At 38.3% G+C, this 17,527-nt stretch overlaps 1 protein-coding gene across 1 annotated transcript in view; it reads right to left on the reverse strand.

The window, feature by feature from the left end:
- Positions 1 to 4,898: 4,898 nt before the first annotated feature.
- Positions 4,899 to 17,527, reverse strand: part of LOC124789866 (Bardet-Biedl syndrome 1 protein homolog) — a 115,861-nt gene continuing 103,232 nt past the window's right edge. The window contains exons 10-12 of the mRNA XM_047257378.1: positions 15,910 to 16,037; positions 14,572 to 14,706; positions 4,899 to 5,145 (exon numbers count right to left, since the gene is read on the reverse strand). Coding sequence (XP_047113334.1) covers positions 4,969 to 5,145; positions 14,572 to 14,706; positions 15,910 to 16,037 — 440 coding nt within the window. The 3' untranslated portion in view covers positions 4,899 to 4,968. The remainder of the gene's footprint in view (positions 5,146 to 14,571; positions 14,707 to 15,909; positions 16,038 to 17,527) is intronic.

Here is a 17,527-nt window from a genome sequence, read left to right on the forward strand (position 1 = left end):
CTAAAAAGATTACGGTCATTATACTACAGCTAATAAATTGGATTTTTATGAGTTGTTCTTTTCCAACCTGCTTAAAGATAGCAGTAGTTGTCCCTCTGCATAAAAAGGGGACAAGTCGTGTTGATAACTACTGTCATACTTCTCTTAGTAGAACACTGCATGTATCAACAAATTTGCATACACTTCACCTACAATGGAACATTGACAAGCACTCAGTATGGCTTCAGGGAAAATTCATCTACACTGAAAGCTGTTGAAAATATTGTTTCAACAATATCAGTGCCTCTGAAGCAAAATCATCTGCTGGTGTCCTACTGATTGACCCAAGCAAGGAATCTGACTCTTTGAGCCATCGGCTTCTAGTAGATAACTTGAGGTGCTATAGCATCTGAGATACAGAACCAACTCTTATAGAATCATATCTTGATAATACGAAGCAGAAGGTACACTTTAATGGAATGAGCTTTGGATTCCTAGATGTTTCTAGAGATGTGCCTCAAGGTTCCATACTGGGACCCATATTGTTTATGGTCTATATTAATGATTTCCTACTATCATGCCATGTACATCTGTTCTGCATGCTGATGATACCACTTTTAAAAAAATGTTTCAAATGGCTCTGAGCACTATGGGACTTGACATCTGGGGTGATCAGTCCCATAGAACTTAGAACTACTTAAACCTAAGGACATCACACACATCCAAGCCCGAGCCAAGATTTGAATCTGTGACCGTAGCGGTCGCATGGTTCCAGACTGAAGCGCCTAGAACCGCTCGGCCACTTTCATTGTAACAAAAAATGACAAAATGACAAAGAAGAGTTAAAGGAACAAAGCAAAATCAACCTAGGAAATTGTAGTATGTGGTTTCAAGACAAGAATTAATGGAAAACCAGAATAAAACTGAAAATGTGAAAAAAGTGATTTTATATCTGTTAAACTTCTGGGTGTACATTTGGATTCCAAATTAACCTGGAACATCAACACAGATTCTATATGTACTAAATATACCTATTACAAAAAAAATTAAGCATGTGCGAGTGAAAACATAATGCTCAGCTCTTATTATGCATTCTTTCACAGTCACATAACATACTGCTTTGAGGCAGCTCCACTGGAGCAAAAAGAGTTTTTCTGCAGCAGAAAAAGGCTATCAGATGTGTAGCAGATACTTTCAAAAACAATGTATCTTGTATGCCACTTTTCAAGAAACTGTTGTCATGACAGTCCCATCAATATTTACTCTTGGCTGTCTAGTCTACACAAAAGAAAACCAAGAGAGTTACAAATTAAGGCAGTCATTTCACTGTCACAACACATGTTACAAAGAAAAGATTGATCAATCCTTTACAAGACTAAGTAAAACAAAATATAACTATAAATACCTTATAGTAGAACTGTTCAGTGCACTGCCACCAGGAGCACACACCACTTCATTAAAAACCTTCAAAAATGGCCTATAAAAGTGGCTTCAAAAGAAGGCTTTCTATGCCACGGCGGAAATTTTTGATTGTACAAAAGAAGGTAAAATTTTAATTTAAACTCATTATATCTTTGTATGCAAATCTACATGATCTAAGTATTTTATTCATTATTATTATATGTTAATTATTATTATATGTTAATACCAATTAATATAAACAGTGCAAGCAAAATTCCTGAAGTTGAAAATAAATAAATAAAAACTGTAATATTCCCACATCTTCCAGCCTTTTCCAAGTATACTTCCTCTACAAGTGATTCTTGAACATAGTATTCACTATTATTAGGTGAAATTTATTGCAGGACTCAATGAGTCTTTGTCCTCTTTCATTCCTACTGCCACGTCCATATTCTCCCGTAACCCTTTGCTCTACTACTTCCCCTACAACAACATTCCAATCCCCCATGACTATTAGACTTTAATCTCCCTTTACATACTGGATTACTTGATCAATATCATCATATACCTTGTCTATATTTTCATCTTCTGCTTGTGATGTCAATATGTATACCTGAACTATTGTTGTCGGCATTCATTTGCTTTTTGTAGTCAGTGTTCATTTGCTTTTGATTCTGATGAGAACAACTAGCACTGAGTTGTTCAGAGTAACTCACTCTTTGTGCTCCCTTATCATTCATAATGAATCATACTTCTGTCATAACATTTTGTGCTGCTGTTGATGTTAGCCTACACTCATCTGACTAGAAAGTCTTGTCTTCTTTCCATTTCAATTCACCGCCCCCCACTATATCTAGAGTGTGCATTAGTATTTCATTTGTCAGATTTTCTAGCATCCCTGTCATGTTCAAACTTCTGAAATTACACACCCATACTCACAGAACATTATCTGTTTGTTGGTTATTTGATTTTTTCTCATGGTCACCTCCCCCTTGGCAGTCCCCTCCCAGAGATCCAAATGGGGCACTAGTCCAGAATCTTCTGCCATACAGAGATCATCATGACACTTTTTCAAGCACAGGCTACATGCTTTGTGAATACATATTATGTGTCTTGAATGCAATGGTTTTCATTGCCTTCAGCATCCTTATGCCATTGATCACTGCTGATTCTTTTGCCTTTTTGGGGCACTTTCCCACCCCAAGGACAAGAGAGTGCCCTGAACTCTGTCCATTCCTCCTCCCTCTGTGACAAGGCCATTGGCAGAATGAGGGCGACTTCTTATGCTGGAAGTCTTCAGCTGCCATTACTGATGATTTTTATTCAAAATTCAGTAGTGATGAGGTTAGAAACTGGCACAGAGGACATTTTGATTAGTTGTCAAAGACATTACCCCAAGATGGTGGATTGTCTCCCTATGACTCATCTGATAAAAGCTGAATGAGCACTTCAACACAACAAATGAGATGTTGAGTCCAAGCAAAGTTCAATGAATCTTACCATAAAATTCTATTCTCAGAATCTCTGATAACAATAACAATTTTTTGTGGTTAAATTGCTTGGTACAAGTCGTTCAACTGAATGCCACTTTTGTTTCTTGTGTGTCCCTAACTTGCCACAGCTATCCAGCTGGGGAAAGAGGACCTGCAGTTTTATGTGGTTTGGATTCCATGTCCTAACATGCTGGCCTGAGGGACACCTATGTTAATATACTTACCATGTGGTAAATGTTTCACCAAGAAAAAATTCTTTATGTTAAGCCTGTGCCACATCTACTTTTGTACCCTGTTTTTCAGATATATTCTGAACCAATCATTGGCAATTCTCTTATTCCTAGTGATTCTAGTTTCTTTTTACTAGTGTTTTATGGTCAAGAGTATCAAAGGCCTCTGATGGATCTAAAAATTACCCATGACACATTAACCTTCGTGTAGTGCATCAAGTGTCACTTGTAAACTTTGCTATGGTCTTTCTGCACTTCTACTACTCTGGAAACAGAACTGTGCTCCACTGAGGAAGTTATTCAAGCAATTCATTACTCTGTCTTTCATAATGAACTGTATTATGTTTGAATATAATGGAAGGAAACATTCCACGTGGGAAAAATTATATATAAAAACAAAGATGAGGTGACTTACCGAACAAAAGCGCTGGCAGGTCGATAGACACACAAACAAACACAAACATACACACAAAATTCAAGCTTTCGCAACAAACTGTTGCCTCATCAGGAAAGAGGTAAGGAGAGGGGAAGACGAAAGGAAGTGGGTTTTAAGGGAGAGGGTAAGGAGTCATTCCAATCCCGGGAGCGGAAAGACTTACCTTAGGGGGAAAAAAGGACAGGTATACACTCGCACACACACACATATCCATCCACACATACAGACACAAGCAGACATATTTAAAGACCAATAGATGAGGCAACAGTTTGTTGTGAAAGCTTGAATTTTGTGTGTATGTTTGTGTTTGTTTGTGTGTCTATCGACCTGCCAGCGCTTTTGTTCGGTAAGTCACCTCATCTTTGTTTTTATGTATTATGTTTGAGAATGACGACAACAGAGAAACGAGTCTGCAGTTTTCTAAATCACCTTTCTTTAGTGGAAGCACAACTCTTGCTTGTTTCAAATACTCTGGAGAGTTACTTGAGCTGAAAGACTTATTTATTATGTCAGATAATGAGGCTTGTGTATTGCCTAGGAGTTCTTGGAAAACACAGACTCACACTTCATCTATGCCTGCTGACTTCTTAGTTTTTAATTTTTGTATTGTTTCCTGACTTAATGCTCTGTGATGGGTAACAACATCCTTGTATTTGGCAGATAATGTTTTACTGGAACAGCATTTGATTTTGTGAATTTTTGCTATAATTTCTCTGTGACACATAAAAAATATTCATTCACAAAATTTGCTGCTCATTGGTTTTTCATATTTCCTTTTCTGCCTCCATATTAGCTCTTAATTACACTAGCCCTTCTACTTTTCATTTCTCTTTCTTTCAATCCATCTTTAGTTCTCACTCTGTTGTTTTAGAATCCCTAGATTGAAGCTGGCAGAGTGCTCACCCTTGTACTAACTTTGACTTCCTACTACTACGTCTTCCCTTTCATCTTTGTGATCTTGGCCTTAGAACAGGTGGATTGTTCTCAACTTGGGTTCTGAGTGATCTGCCCTTCCTTGCCTCACCTACCCCTCTTTCTTCCATGAGGATGGAACTAACAGTTCTGAAAGCTAGGATTTTTTCTTCTACTTTTAAATGTGTCTATTGCATCCTGAATGTAATTATGGCCAGACATTCTGCCTCATTGCAATTTTATAGATACAGTTTTATAGTTCAGGCAACATTAAAAGCAACAATAAAGTGATTATGTGCAGGTTCTTTACAAAACTGTTCCACTGCTTGTTAAGGGCACTGTAGTAAAAGGACAGGCAATCCAAAGTGGAATGGCAGATAAATATACAAACCATATTCTGTTAATTACAAATTATTGTATCACATTTTATGAGTAAACTAACAGTACATTACATAAGTGAAATGAACAAGCACATTTGTTCTCTGCTTTATTTCAGAGCATAGTAAATGGCCTAGCCTTATGAAGTCATTGCCAACATATCACATACTGGCATCTCAATAACCACTGACAGGAGAGGTTCTGTTTGTTGTTGTTTGACAACAAAAACACGTACTTCATCAGAAATGTTCAGATCTGACACACATTCCACTATTGTATCAAACTTATATGTCAGACTTGGAACGAGCATAGGCACCTGAAACAAATACACTATGACTAGGACTACTCTACAGTGTTTATCATTCAAGTAATTAAAAAAATTTGCTTCACATGCTTATGACATTGCTATATTACTTTGTGCATATTTAAAGCTACATTATATAACTGAAGCATTAGACTAGAAAATAACTCTTCCTTAAATTATGAGGCTAACTGATACAAAAACCCATAACATCCACTGATACAGTTGCAAAATAAATCTCTTTTTTCATAGTCCATAAAATTGAATTGGTGTGTATCATGCTGAAACCAAAAACATAATAAGAAGTACTGCTCATTGCTTCCTGTATTTGCATTGTTTCGATAAGGAGTGCCTCTAGACCTCCAGGAGATCTGTCAGTTGTGGCTTGGTAAGAGTTTGGTGCATCCAGGTTTTCTGGACAAGGATGTGTATGTGTATGTGTATGTGTGTGTGTGTGTGTGTGTGTGTGTGTGTGTGTGTGTGTGTGAGAGAGAGAGAGAGAGAGAGAGAGAGAGAGAGAGAGAGAGAGAGAAAGGGGGGGGGGGGGAAGTTGCCAATCATCCAGGACTCTGAGCTCTGGGCATGTTTCGATGACTGATATCAGGTGGGACAGTGGAACATCGTGTGTCTTTGCTTAACTGCTTGTATTGTAAGAATGCAACAAAACTATTTTTTTTTTAATGGTATAATTCAAGTAGTGCTGTGCTTTGGTGGGTTGGTTGGCTGTTGAGTTGAAACAGTCATTAGCAGGCAACTTCTGCAGCACTTGCTACAAAATTAGGGATGTGCAGATGCTGTGGGTCTCTGTCTGCATCCACTTTTATTTCCCTAGCAGCTTGTGGGACTTCTTTAGACCCTGTCCAACAACAGAGCTTATAGAGTATGGGGCAAGTACAGTCAGAAAATCCTGTAATATCATGTAGAATAACTGTAATGAAGCAGAGTTAATAGCAGGGCCAGACAGAAAGATTCCACATCACTAGAACTGTTCTCAGCAGTCCTACACTAAGTTTCCAATATGTCTGAAAATGCAAGTTTACAATCAGTGTGTATTACCGGTTCTTAGTAATGAAAGGTAGATATGGACTTTTAATGTGCAAAACATTCTAAAATGGTGATTGTGCAGTGTATAAGGAGAGATGAATGTTGGGAATTACCAGGAGAAATAAGAAAACAACCAAAGTGGTCAGGTAATTACTGGAGTGGAAGAAATGATAATGACTATAATGAAAACAAAATGGAATTGGGCAGCACATGTAGCTGGACAAATGAATTATATATGGACCAAGGAAGTTCATTGCTTGATTTCAAGAGATAAGAAAATACCAAAGTGACAACCTAATGGAATGTGGGTAGATGACATTACAAAAAATATTGGAGCATTATTGCTCTATGTTGATGAAGACTGCAACAGGTAGAAAAGTCTAAAGAAGGCCTAGTGGATGTCAAATGGCTGATAATTATGACATATTATAGTAGATTATAAGTCTCTACCAATATGGTTTTAGTTGTGAAGAGTGAAGGAAGTTCAGAGGCGTCCCTTTGTTCATTCTATATACAAATTGCTATAAATGGAACTGCACGAATTTGCGGTACAGAGCACACTTTACACTTTTCATTGCACTCACCATCAAAACTCTAATACACAGCATAAAGTAATTAAATGAGAATAAAGAACCACACTAGAAAATATTATGACAGAATACCTAAAGTCATAACAAATAATGATTGTCCAATCAATCTTTTAACATAATAATTTAAGTATGGAACTGCTGGTACACTTAAAAACATCAAGAGAGTGGTAAACAGAACTCATACGATAGAGACCACATCTTCTTGTCAGGTCACTGAGCTTTTGGAAGCAACATGTCTTGAGGAGTTTCCAGACGTGATATGACTTAACTGTAGTTAAGGTGTTGGCACGTGCAAAGATATAACAGATGTGGATAATGATGACCTAAAGCTAAAGCAGAACAGAGAATGTTGATGTTTTCTATGATATTCAGCAAACTAGCCCTTCCAAAATACATCACAGTTTATGTCATGCATCTTGCAATACACTCCTATACTATAAATCAATTACAATGTTTCACATATGAACATTTTGGTCATAACAAGCTGGCATGTAAGGGTCAAGCAACATGCAACAAGTTTGTAGAGAATGTGCATGATGCAAGAATGTTCTCTTCATTCCCAGACAACTGTGTCTATTACGATGATTAATGTCCTGAAAGGAGTAGAGAAACCTCCTTTGTTCAGATGAATATAAGATATGAGAAATAATAGTTTCCAAATCGATTACAAACAACAGTGCACTTAAGTCTTTTAAGACAATGCAACTACTGACTTTCTCAGTAACTGCAACAGTGAGAAAAGCTAGTGTTACCATGTCCTCATAAATACAGTAACTGATGTAGATGCAAACATCTGTAATGCAGACTCATCAGATCATGCCACATAGGAATGATCCCAGTGCCTGTTGCTGCAAAAGTCCTGTTTTAAAGAGAGTTGCACTCAAGTGCTAAGGTGTTAAAGCTTCCACAGAACTGGTGACCTCAATGGGAAGAGAGCCAAAGGTGGAATAGGCACACATGTCAACAACAAGTATCACTCCACTTCTTTCCCACTTAACACTACATTACATGCAGTTGCTGCAGTAGTGCACAAGCCGAACAGATAACGATGTTCCCATTATTTGACCTCTAATGGAGGTTTCCACACTAGGATGCTATAGCACCTGAACATATAGCACCCCCTACAAAATCTATTTTGTGGAGACTTCAAAGTGATTTGTCATGTTTTCCGAAAATGGGACAAAAAAACATTTTATACAGCTACAATCATCCTCTGTCATGAAATTTTCGACATGCTCTCCTACTGTTGTAGACATACACAGTGAAAAGCAGACGTTTGTATGTGCGGATGGATATGTGTGTGTGTGCGAGTGTATAGCTGTCCTTTTTTCCCCCTAAGGTAAGTTTTTCCGCTCCCGGGATTGGAATGACTCCTTACCCTCTCCCTTAAAACCCACATCCTTTTGTCTTTCCCTCTCCTTCCCTCTTTCCTGACAAAGCAACCGTTGGTTGCTTGAATTTTGTGTGTATGTTTGTGTTTGTTTGTGTATCTATCAACCTGCCAGCACTTTCGTTTGGTAAGTCACACCATCTTTGTTTTTAGATATATTTTTCCCACGTGGAATGTTTCCCTATATATATATATATATATATATATATATATATATATATATATATATATATATATATATATATATATATATATATATATATATATATATATATATATAAAAATAATAGAAGGAAACATTCCACGTGGGAAAAGTTATGTATAAAAACAAAGATGAGGTGACTTACCGAACGAAAGCGCTGGCAGGTCGATAGACACACAAACAAACACAAACATACACACAAAATTCAAGCTTTCGCAACAAACTGTTGCCTCATCAGGAAAGAGGGAAGGAGAGGGGAAGACGAAAGGAAGTGGGTTTTAAGGGAGAGGGTAAGGAGTCATTCCAATCCCGGGAGCGGAAAGACTTACCTTAGGGGGAAAAAAGGACAGGTATACACTCGCACACACGCACATATCCATCCACACATACAGACACAAGCAGATATATTTAAAGACAAAGAGTTTGGGCAGAGATGTCAGTTGAGGCAGAAGTGTAGAGGCAAAGAAGTTGTTGAAAGACAGGTGAGGTATGAGTGGCAGCAACTTGAAATTAGCGGAGATTGGGCCTGGCGGATGACGAGAAGAGAGGATGTACTGAAGGGCAAGTTCCCATCTCCGGAGTTCGGATAGGTTGGTGTTGGTGGGAAGTATCCAGATAACCCGGACGGTGTAACACTGTGCCAAGATGTGCTGGCTGTGCACCAAGGCATGTTTAGCCACATGGTGATCCTCATTACCAACAAACACTGTCTGCCTGTGTCCATTCATGTGAATGGACAGTTTGTTGCTGGTCATTCCCACATAGAATGCATCACAGTGTAGGCAGGTCAGTTGGTAAATCACGTGGGTGCTTTCACACGTGGCTCTGCCTCTGATCGTGTACACCCTCCGGGTTACAGGACTGGAGTAGGTGGTGGTGGGAGGGTGCATGGGACAGGTTTTGCATCGGGGGCGGTTACAAGGATAGGAGCCAGAGGGTAGGGAAGGTGGTTTGGGGATTTCATAGGGATGAACTACCAGGTTACGAAGGTTAGGTGGACGGCGGAAAGACACTCTTGGCGGAGTGGGGAGGATTTCATGAAGGATGGATCTCATTTCAGGGCAGGATTTGAGGAAGTCGTATCCCTGCTGGAGAGCCACATTCAGAGTCTGGTCCAGTCCCGGAAAGTATCCTGTCACAAGTGGGGCACTTTTGTGGTTCTTCTGTGGGGGATTCTGGGTTTGAGGGGACGAGGAAGTGGCTCTGGTTATTTGCTTCTGTACCAGGTCGGGAGGGTAGTTGCGGGATGCGAAAGCTGTTTTCAGGTTGTTGATGTAATGATTCAGGGATTCCGGACTGGAGCAGATTCATTTGCCACGAAGACCTAGGCTGTAGGGAAGGGACCGTTTGATGTGGAATGGGTGGCAGCTGTCATAATGGAGGTACTGTTGCTTGTTGGTGGGTTTGATGTGGACGGACGTGTGAAGTTGGCCATTGGACAGGTGGAGGTCAACGTCAAGGAAACTGGCATGGGATTTGGAGTAGGACCAGGTGAATCTGATGGAACCAAAGGAGTTGAGGTTGGAGAGGAAATTCTGGAGTTCTTCTTCACTGTGAGTCCAGATCATGAAGATGTCATCAATAAATCTGTACCAAACTTTGGGTTGGCAGACTTGGGTAACCAAGAAGGCTTCCTCTAAGCGACCCATGAATAGGTTGGCGTATGAGGGGGCCATCCTGGTACCCATGGCTGTTCCCTTTAATTGTTGGTATGTCTGGCCTTCAAAAGTGAAGAAGTTGTGGGTCAGGATGAAGCTGGCTAAGGTAATGAGGAAGGTGGCAGGTGATCGGCGTGAAAGGAAATGCTCCATCGCAGCGAGGCCCTGGACGTGCGGAATATTTGTGTATAAGGACGTGGCATCAATGGTTACAAGGATGGTTTCCGGGGGTAACAGATTGGGTAAGGATTCCAGGCGTTCAAGGAAGTGGTTGGTGTCTTTGATGAAGGATGGGAGACTGCATGTAATGGGTTGAAGGTGTTGATCTACGTAGGCAGAGATACGTTCTGTGGGGGCTTGGTAACCAGCTACGATGGGGCGGCCGGGATGATTGGGTTTGTGGATTTTAGGAAGAAGGTAGAAGGTAGGGGTGCGGGGTGTCGGTGGGGTCAGGAGGTTGATGGAATCAGGTGAAAGGTTTATATATAAACACAGATGATGTGACTTACCGAACGAAAGTGCTGGCAGGTCGATAGACACACAAACTTCCGCCTTGACTGACATCTCTGCCCAAACTCTTTGCCTTTACAAATGTCTGCTTGTGTCTGTGTATGTGCGGATGGATATGTGTGTGTGTGTGCGAGTGTATATCTGTCCTTTTTTCCCCCTAAGGTAAGTCTTTCCGCTCCCGGGGATTAGAATGACTCCTCACCCTCTCTCTTAAATCCCACATCCTTTCGTCTTTCCCTCTCCTTCCCTCATGAAGCAACCGTTTGTTGCAAAAGCTTGAATTTTGTGTGCATGTTTGTGTTTGTTTGTGTGTATATCAACCTGCAGCACTTTCGTTTGGTAAGTCACATAATCTTTGTTTTTACATATATTTTTCCCACGTGGAATGTTTCCAACACACACACAATTGTGAGTATTCTGAGTCTGGAAAAAAAGAGGATGACAGTGCTCCACATGACCTGTATTACACATTTTGTGTATGACTTTTTTTGTATTTTTAAAATATTATTGTTGTGGGGGGAGTGTCCCCATGTAAAGAGACCACATGACATATGTGACTGGAATAGTCCAAAGTATGTGGCCCTAAAGTAATCCAAGCTCACTAAATACTGTTTCTAAATGAAGCATAACACCAGAGTTATTTTTTCACATACATGATTGATAGGTCCCTCCTAGCAGAGTTTGGAGACAATGTAAATACCTAAAAGTTTTACCAACTTATTTTCTACTTCATGTGACATTTCCATTAGAAGTTTTTGGGTTTTAGTGCAATTACACAAGAGTTTATTAACTGCAAACCAGTCCAAGGCCATACCAAGAGTTTCTTTTGTTTTTTGTTCAGGTGTGACATTCTCTGATGTGCAGTAAGTAGATCTGTATCATCAGCATAACATATGATTGAGTGAACTATGTTATTAGGCAAATCATTGATTGCTGTAATAAAGAAGAGGGGTCTGAGAATAGATCCTTGTGGAACAGCAGAGCTGATTTCCATTAAGGAGGAATTAACTTTTCTGTCTGAGACAAATTGTTTTCTGTTGCTTAAATAAGAGCATGTCACAGCTAATGTGCTACCATGCACCCCATACAACTCCGGCTTTCTTGGTAGTATGTCAACAGGAATGCAATCAAATGCTTTGCTTGGAGCATATAATAGACATGATATTGTGTTACTGTCTTCAAGAGCTATTAAAGTTTGATCCATAATTTCCAAAACAGCCACTGTCGTATTTCCCCCCTTGAGGAAACCATACTGATTTGTATACTTTTTTCATTGTAGCTGCTTATTTGTGTGTGTAGCAGTGCCTCAAATACCTTTGAAAATATTGGCACAATTGAGACTGCTAGGTATCTTTGGGGAAGTAATTTGTCCCCTTCTTTAAAAACTGGGATAACTTTTGACAATTTGAGCGATTCTGAAAATACTACAAAGTCTAAATATTTATCCAAAATAAAAGCTAATGGTGTAGAAACTGAGTGTGCTGTCTTTTTAATGATGCAGTTCAGCAATGCACTTCTAGAATTTGAAAGTTTGGAAACAGCTTTTATAATATCAGATATGACAGTACTTCATTGAAATATCTGGTCACCTAGCAGCTGGGCTCCAATCACATCCACTGCTGAGGAACTTGTTGCTCTAATATTGTTTCCTATTTCTTGAATTGAGTTTAAAAAGCAGTGCTTTAATTCCTCAGCTGCTTGTGTGCATTTTGGTGTGTCCACTTGTTTTATTATTTCCCATGTCATCTTGTATTTACTGGGAGCCCTTACTACATTGTTTTCCACTGCTAGTTTTTTTTTTTTTTTTTTTTTTTTTTTTTTTTTTTTTTTTTTTTTTTTTTTTTTGCCAGAATGAGCTTAGCTTTGTTGAATTTTTTGCATTTAAGGTAGCACCTATAAATGTTCTGTTTCTATTCTGTCCTTTGGGTAGAGGCATGCTTATGACCATATTTTCTCTGATTTCAACATGCTCTTCAGAAAGTCAGTTCAACCTTTTATTTTTCAGTGCACTTGGAGATCTAATTTTTGTTACTGATGAATAAGAATACCATATATCTGTAAATTTATTTACAAAAGTCATCGAAGACTATTTCAGCTCCCCTTTTCCCCATCTGACAGTTACACACAAAGTCTCACTTTCCACTACCTAGTCTCTTGATAAATAGTCTTATATACTCTTCCTTTTGCCCTCTTATCAGTACCACTTTAGGTTCTTTGATTTTATTTGGTTGTCTCTTATACAGTTTGAGCAGCAAAGGCTCATGATACACTAGACCTTCTCCTACAAGCCTGACTGTAAAGTCTTCCCTATGTAAATTCTCTATAATACTGTCTATGCAGGCATTCTTATGCATAGCATACTTATTTGTACAGTTGTCTGTACAGTTATTTGACCACCTATGAAGACAGTGTGTTTCCTAATTGAGTGCAACACATGCAGACTTGCAGCTAACCAGAGGTTCAGCTAAACACATCATAACCATTTTGGTGATGGGGATCAAAGATAGACATACAATAAAGAAATAGCAAAAGAAGATCATGGCAAAAGTTCCCAGAGCCAGTTAAGTGTACCACCAGTTCCAATGAAGCATTGGAGTCATTAGAAAGATTTCCAATATCCAAAGAAGGGCATCAATATCAGCTGTGAATGGCCAAGGCAGTTTCCTACCAGCTCTTGGAGACATTGCTGTAGCTACAACAGATTATTACAGTTGCAGGTAGGTAAGATCTGGCTTTTGTCACTTAGAAGGCAACAGGGACAATTGGATCCAACCAGAACTGGGATCTACTCTGTCAGTGACTGTAGATATGGGCCTAGTAATAATCAGGTACAACACTTCATGTTAAGACATCTCTATACAAAGACAACTGAAATCCTTCCCATTTTACTTAAAGATCTGGCTGATAGGGTACTATCCTGATCGCTGGGGAAGGGGGCGGGGGGGGGGGGGGGGGAGGAAGCAGTTTCACTCCTTGTCCACAAACCAGGGAAAGGCTGCTGGCTGCTCATCTTCAAGTAGCTAAAGATGCATTGCTCTTACAAGCTTTGTGAGAAAGATGTTAGAACACAGAAAAAATCTGTGCCTAACATGGGTTCTTGAAACCAATACGTTCTTATGTCACTTCAAGTGTTGGTAAAGCAGATATTGTTCAAGTGTTGATAACTTAGGCCAGTACAAAGTGGTGACACATAAGGCTTTCCAATGCAGACAGCACATGGTAGACAATTTACTTTGACACAGTAAAAGGATATGATACTGTTTCTACTCACACCATATTTGGACAACTCCATCAGTGGTGCTTCTGAGAATAAATCATCACCTTCTTTCAATCCTTCATGCACAAGAATTTCTGTAAATATAAGGTGGGCCATGTACTGTCTTTCTGTTTTGAGTAATATAATGATGAGCTACCTCTAGGATCTGTATTAAATGTAACGATGAAAAACTAACATGGGTACCTCACCTCAGATACCAAAGATCATAAGGTACTTAACATCATAAGTGCATCATTAGTTGACTGTGTGTGTGTGTGTGTGTGTGTGTGTGTGTGTGTGTGTGTGTGTGTGGAGGGGGGGGAGAGGGGGGGGGGGGGGGGGAGAGATAGACTGACCAACAAATGATTATCTGCTGCATCTGAAAATTATCAGTGATATTCAGCTTGAGAAGATGAGGCTGGCAATTGGAGATTTTGTACCAGTCCCTACTTTCAGCCTCTGTGCTGAGGTTAAATCTTAATAACAGATATGTATAACTTAATTATATTGTGTTACTTACCTCATTGTAGTTGAACAACAGCAGCAATTCATTTGCCAAGAAAGAGTAAAAGAAGATTTTATAGGAAACTCTACTCAGTCTGTGGAGAATATAGCTGTTCAGTAATAAATCACTGCAGATTCCAGCTTCCTCACCTCAAAACACTTAGTCAGCACTTCTCAACAGCATTTGAAAGATTGTTTATTGGTTGAATAAACTTCCATCTCATGCATGTAATTTAATTACACAGAATTTCGGTATATGAAGAAGTTTGATATTAGGTGCAACATACCTCAATGAAAGGTCTCTCCACAATGTACATTTTGACATCACAGTGTACAACAATGAATAATCCTTTTAGTGGCACATCTTTAGACATGTTTTGAAGAGTAATGGCTAATCTGAATTTAGGGCCCAATCCTAGAACCTAAAAGCAGAAATAAATGTTGTCTTATTAAAATGGACACAATAATAAATGTAACATGAAGTAAAAATGTAAAACAAAACAGACAAACAGCTCAATTCACCATGAAGTGTTGCAGAAGTCAAAAGCTCCTGCAGTTATACAATGCCATGTTCCACTTTTGGGATTTATTATGTCATCAGTATCTTTTCCCTATTTAACTGTTTTGTAAAATTGTTAAAAGTTTCCTGAGACAAAATCTGCGCAAACTTTTACATTTCCTATTTCTACGTAGTATTTGGGTTCAAATCCATATAATCTCACTGAAGTATTACAGTTTAAATAATGATAATGATGATATTGGGGTTATGGTAATTAATTCACATTCTGGAAGAGCGGAGTTTAAATGTCTCTACAGCCATCCATATCTGGGTGTTACTGGATTTTGCTAAATTTATCAAAAGTACTATACAGGTATTTTCCTGAGGAGTGGATGGCCAACTTTCAACCCTTCCATATACTATCTCAGCCTGTGCTCAATCTCTCATGACCTGATTGTCAACAGAATATCTTTCCTTATTAAGGGCTCAGCATCTATGGTGTAGAGAAGAGGGAAGAACTGGCCCCAATCTGTCATGAAACTGTCCTGATCCTCAATTTTAGTGATTTTGGGCAACAGCAGAAAATTTAAACTTAAATGAGAATGTCCACTGAGGATTCAGATCTGCTCCTTCCAATTGGTAATTTTGTACTTTAACCACTGTATCACTTTGTTTGGTCCATATATTTTACTCATATTATGCATTGCGATGCATTTCATATCAATATATTTTCTTGAATACTACGGTGTGTAAAAGGGCAATTACAATGTTCAAAAGTAGACGTGTGTAATTTTTTATAAGTAAAGTGGTAAGACCGATACCTCAGATTCTTGTACCAACTTAGAAGTTTCACATAAATGAATAGTTTTTGTAATCTTTAAATTTAAGTTTGAAACTGATAAGTTGATTACTAAGGTTCTGGTTTTTTCACTATTTCAGAATGTGATTTGTAATACGACAGCTGAAATTTATATTTAAAACAAGATTTAAACTTTCAAAATCAAAAGAAGAAATTGATTGCTAATATTGAAGTCTTCAAAATACATCTTCATTTTGAGTGAAAATTTATTACTCTTATCATTATTTTCTGCATAAATTAGAAGTATTTCTGTGGAGCAATACATACCTGAGCAGTTAACTTGAGTGGTTCTTTGCTTGAAACAGGAAGAGAACAGCTCTGCAAGGCTTGCACACATGCCCTGGCTGCAGTGAGGTGCATTCGAAATAAATCGTGTTGAAAAGCCTGATGTATCTCTGAAATGTTAAATAATAATAGCATATATCATAGTCTTGTATTTCTATGCCTTAAAAAAAAAAAAATTCATTAAATGACATAATTCCATGTGATGCATGTCACACTAGGTGTAGTACATACTATTATGTGAAAATCTTCAGATATCTTGTAGCTGTGCACAAGAAATTTGAAATATTCCATCAAATAAAAATCAAGCAAATTCATTCATGGCTCAGTTGAACACAATTAAATGGCATTGTTCTACATGTCTTGGATAAATCGAATTTTTGTGGCCATCTTCTTTGATTGGTTTAAGTTTGTTTTCCTTGTACATATACTGGAATAAATATTATATCTGCAAATAAAGCTTTAAATGCATACAATTTGTTGCTATCTCAATTTGGCATCCTATAACAGACAAACAAATTATTTCCTTGATAATGCTATGTGTACATGTTTCCAAAGATGTAAGCCATCAAAACCAGTTTACAATCCCTAATGTTGTTATATTTGTTGTTATATTGGTTTTTGGTCCAAAGAATCATTTGGTGCAGCTCTCCAGATTGGCTGATACTGTGCAAGCCTCTTCATCGCCAAGTAACTGCCTACAACCTCCATCCGTTTCAACCTGCTTGCTATATTCATGCCTACATCTTCCTCAATAGTTTTTTCCATGCCACACTTCCCTCCATAACCAAACTGACTATTCCTTGATGCCTCAGGATGTATCTTATCAACTGATCCCTCCTTTTAGGCAATTTGTACCGTAATTTTTTTCTCCAATTCTATTCAGTACTTCCTCATTAGTTATTTGATCTATCTATTGAATCTTCAGCATAGTTCTGTAGCACCACATTTCACTAGCTTTCATTCTCTTATTGTTTGAATTGTTTATCATCCAAGTTTTGTTTCCATACAAGGCTACTCTCCAGACAAATACCTTCAGAAAAGACTTCCTAACACACCAATTTATTTTAGATGTTAACAAATTCCTGTTTTTTACATCCTATCTACATAGATACTCTACAAGCCACCACATAGGCATCACTAAGAGTACTTTGTACCATTACTGTCATTTCCTTTCCTGTTCCATTTGCAAAAGGAGTGAGGGAAAATGACTGACTATATACTTTTGTATGAGACTTAGTTTCTCTTATCTTCTCTTCATGGTGCTCACACAAAACTTACACTGTAGGCTATACAAACTGTTGTAGCCAGTCACATTTATTATAATAAATCTTCCATGTAGTGGACAGTTTACTATCATAAATCATCAATTTGATGACAATAAACTTTCTGCATAGTGGAAGTTTATGGATATATCACCCACAAAATGTTTTGGCAACTTGCAGCACTGTCTGGCAGCAAAGGACAGGAAATTATTTTAGTGTTACTATTGCCATTTCAGTCAACAGTGATTTTTATCAAGTTTCAACAGTCACAAATATAAGATAATAGCTGAAAACCTTGTACATGACTCACAACGTATAGTTTATATGAATTCACAGCA

The sequence above is a fragment of the Schistocerca piceifrons genome, chromosome 3, assembly GCF_021461385.2.
Source record: "Schistocerca piceifrons isolate TAMUIC-IGC-003096 chromosome 3, iqSchPice1.1, whole genome shotgun sequence".
In the NCBI taxonomy this organism is placed as follows: Eukaryota; Metazoa; Arthropoda; class Insecta; order Orthoptera; family Acrididae; genus Schistocerca; species Schistocerca piceifrons.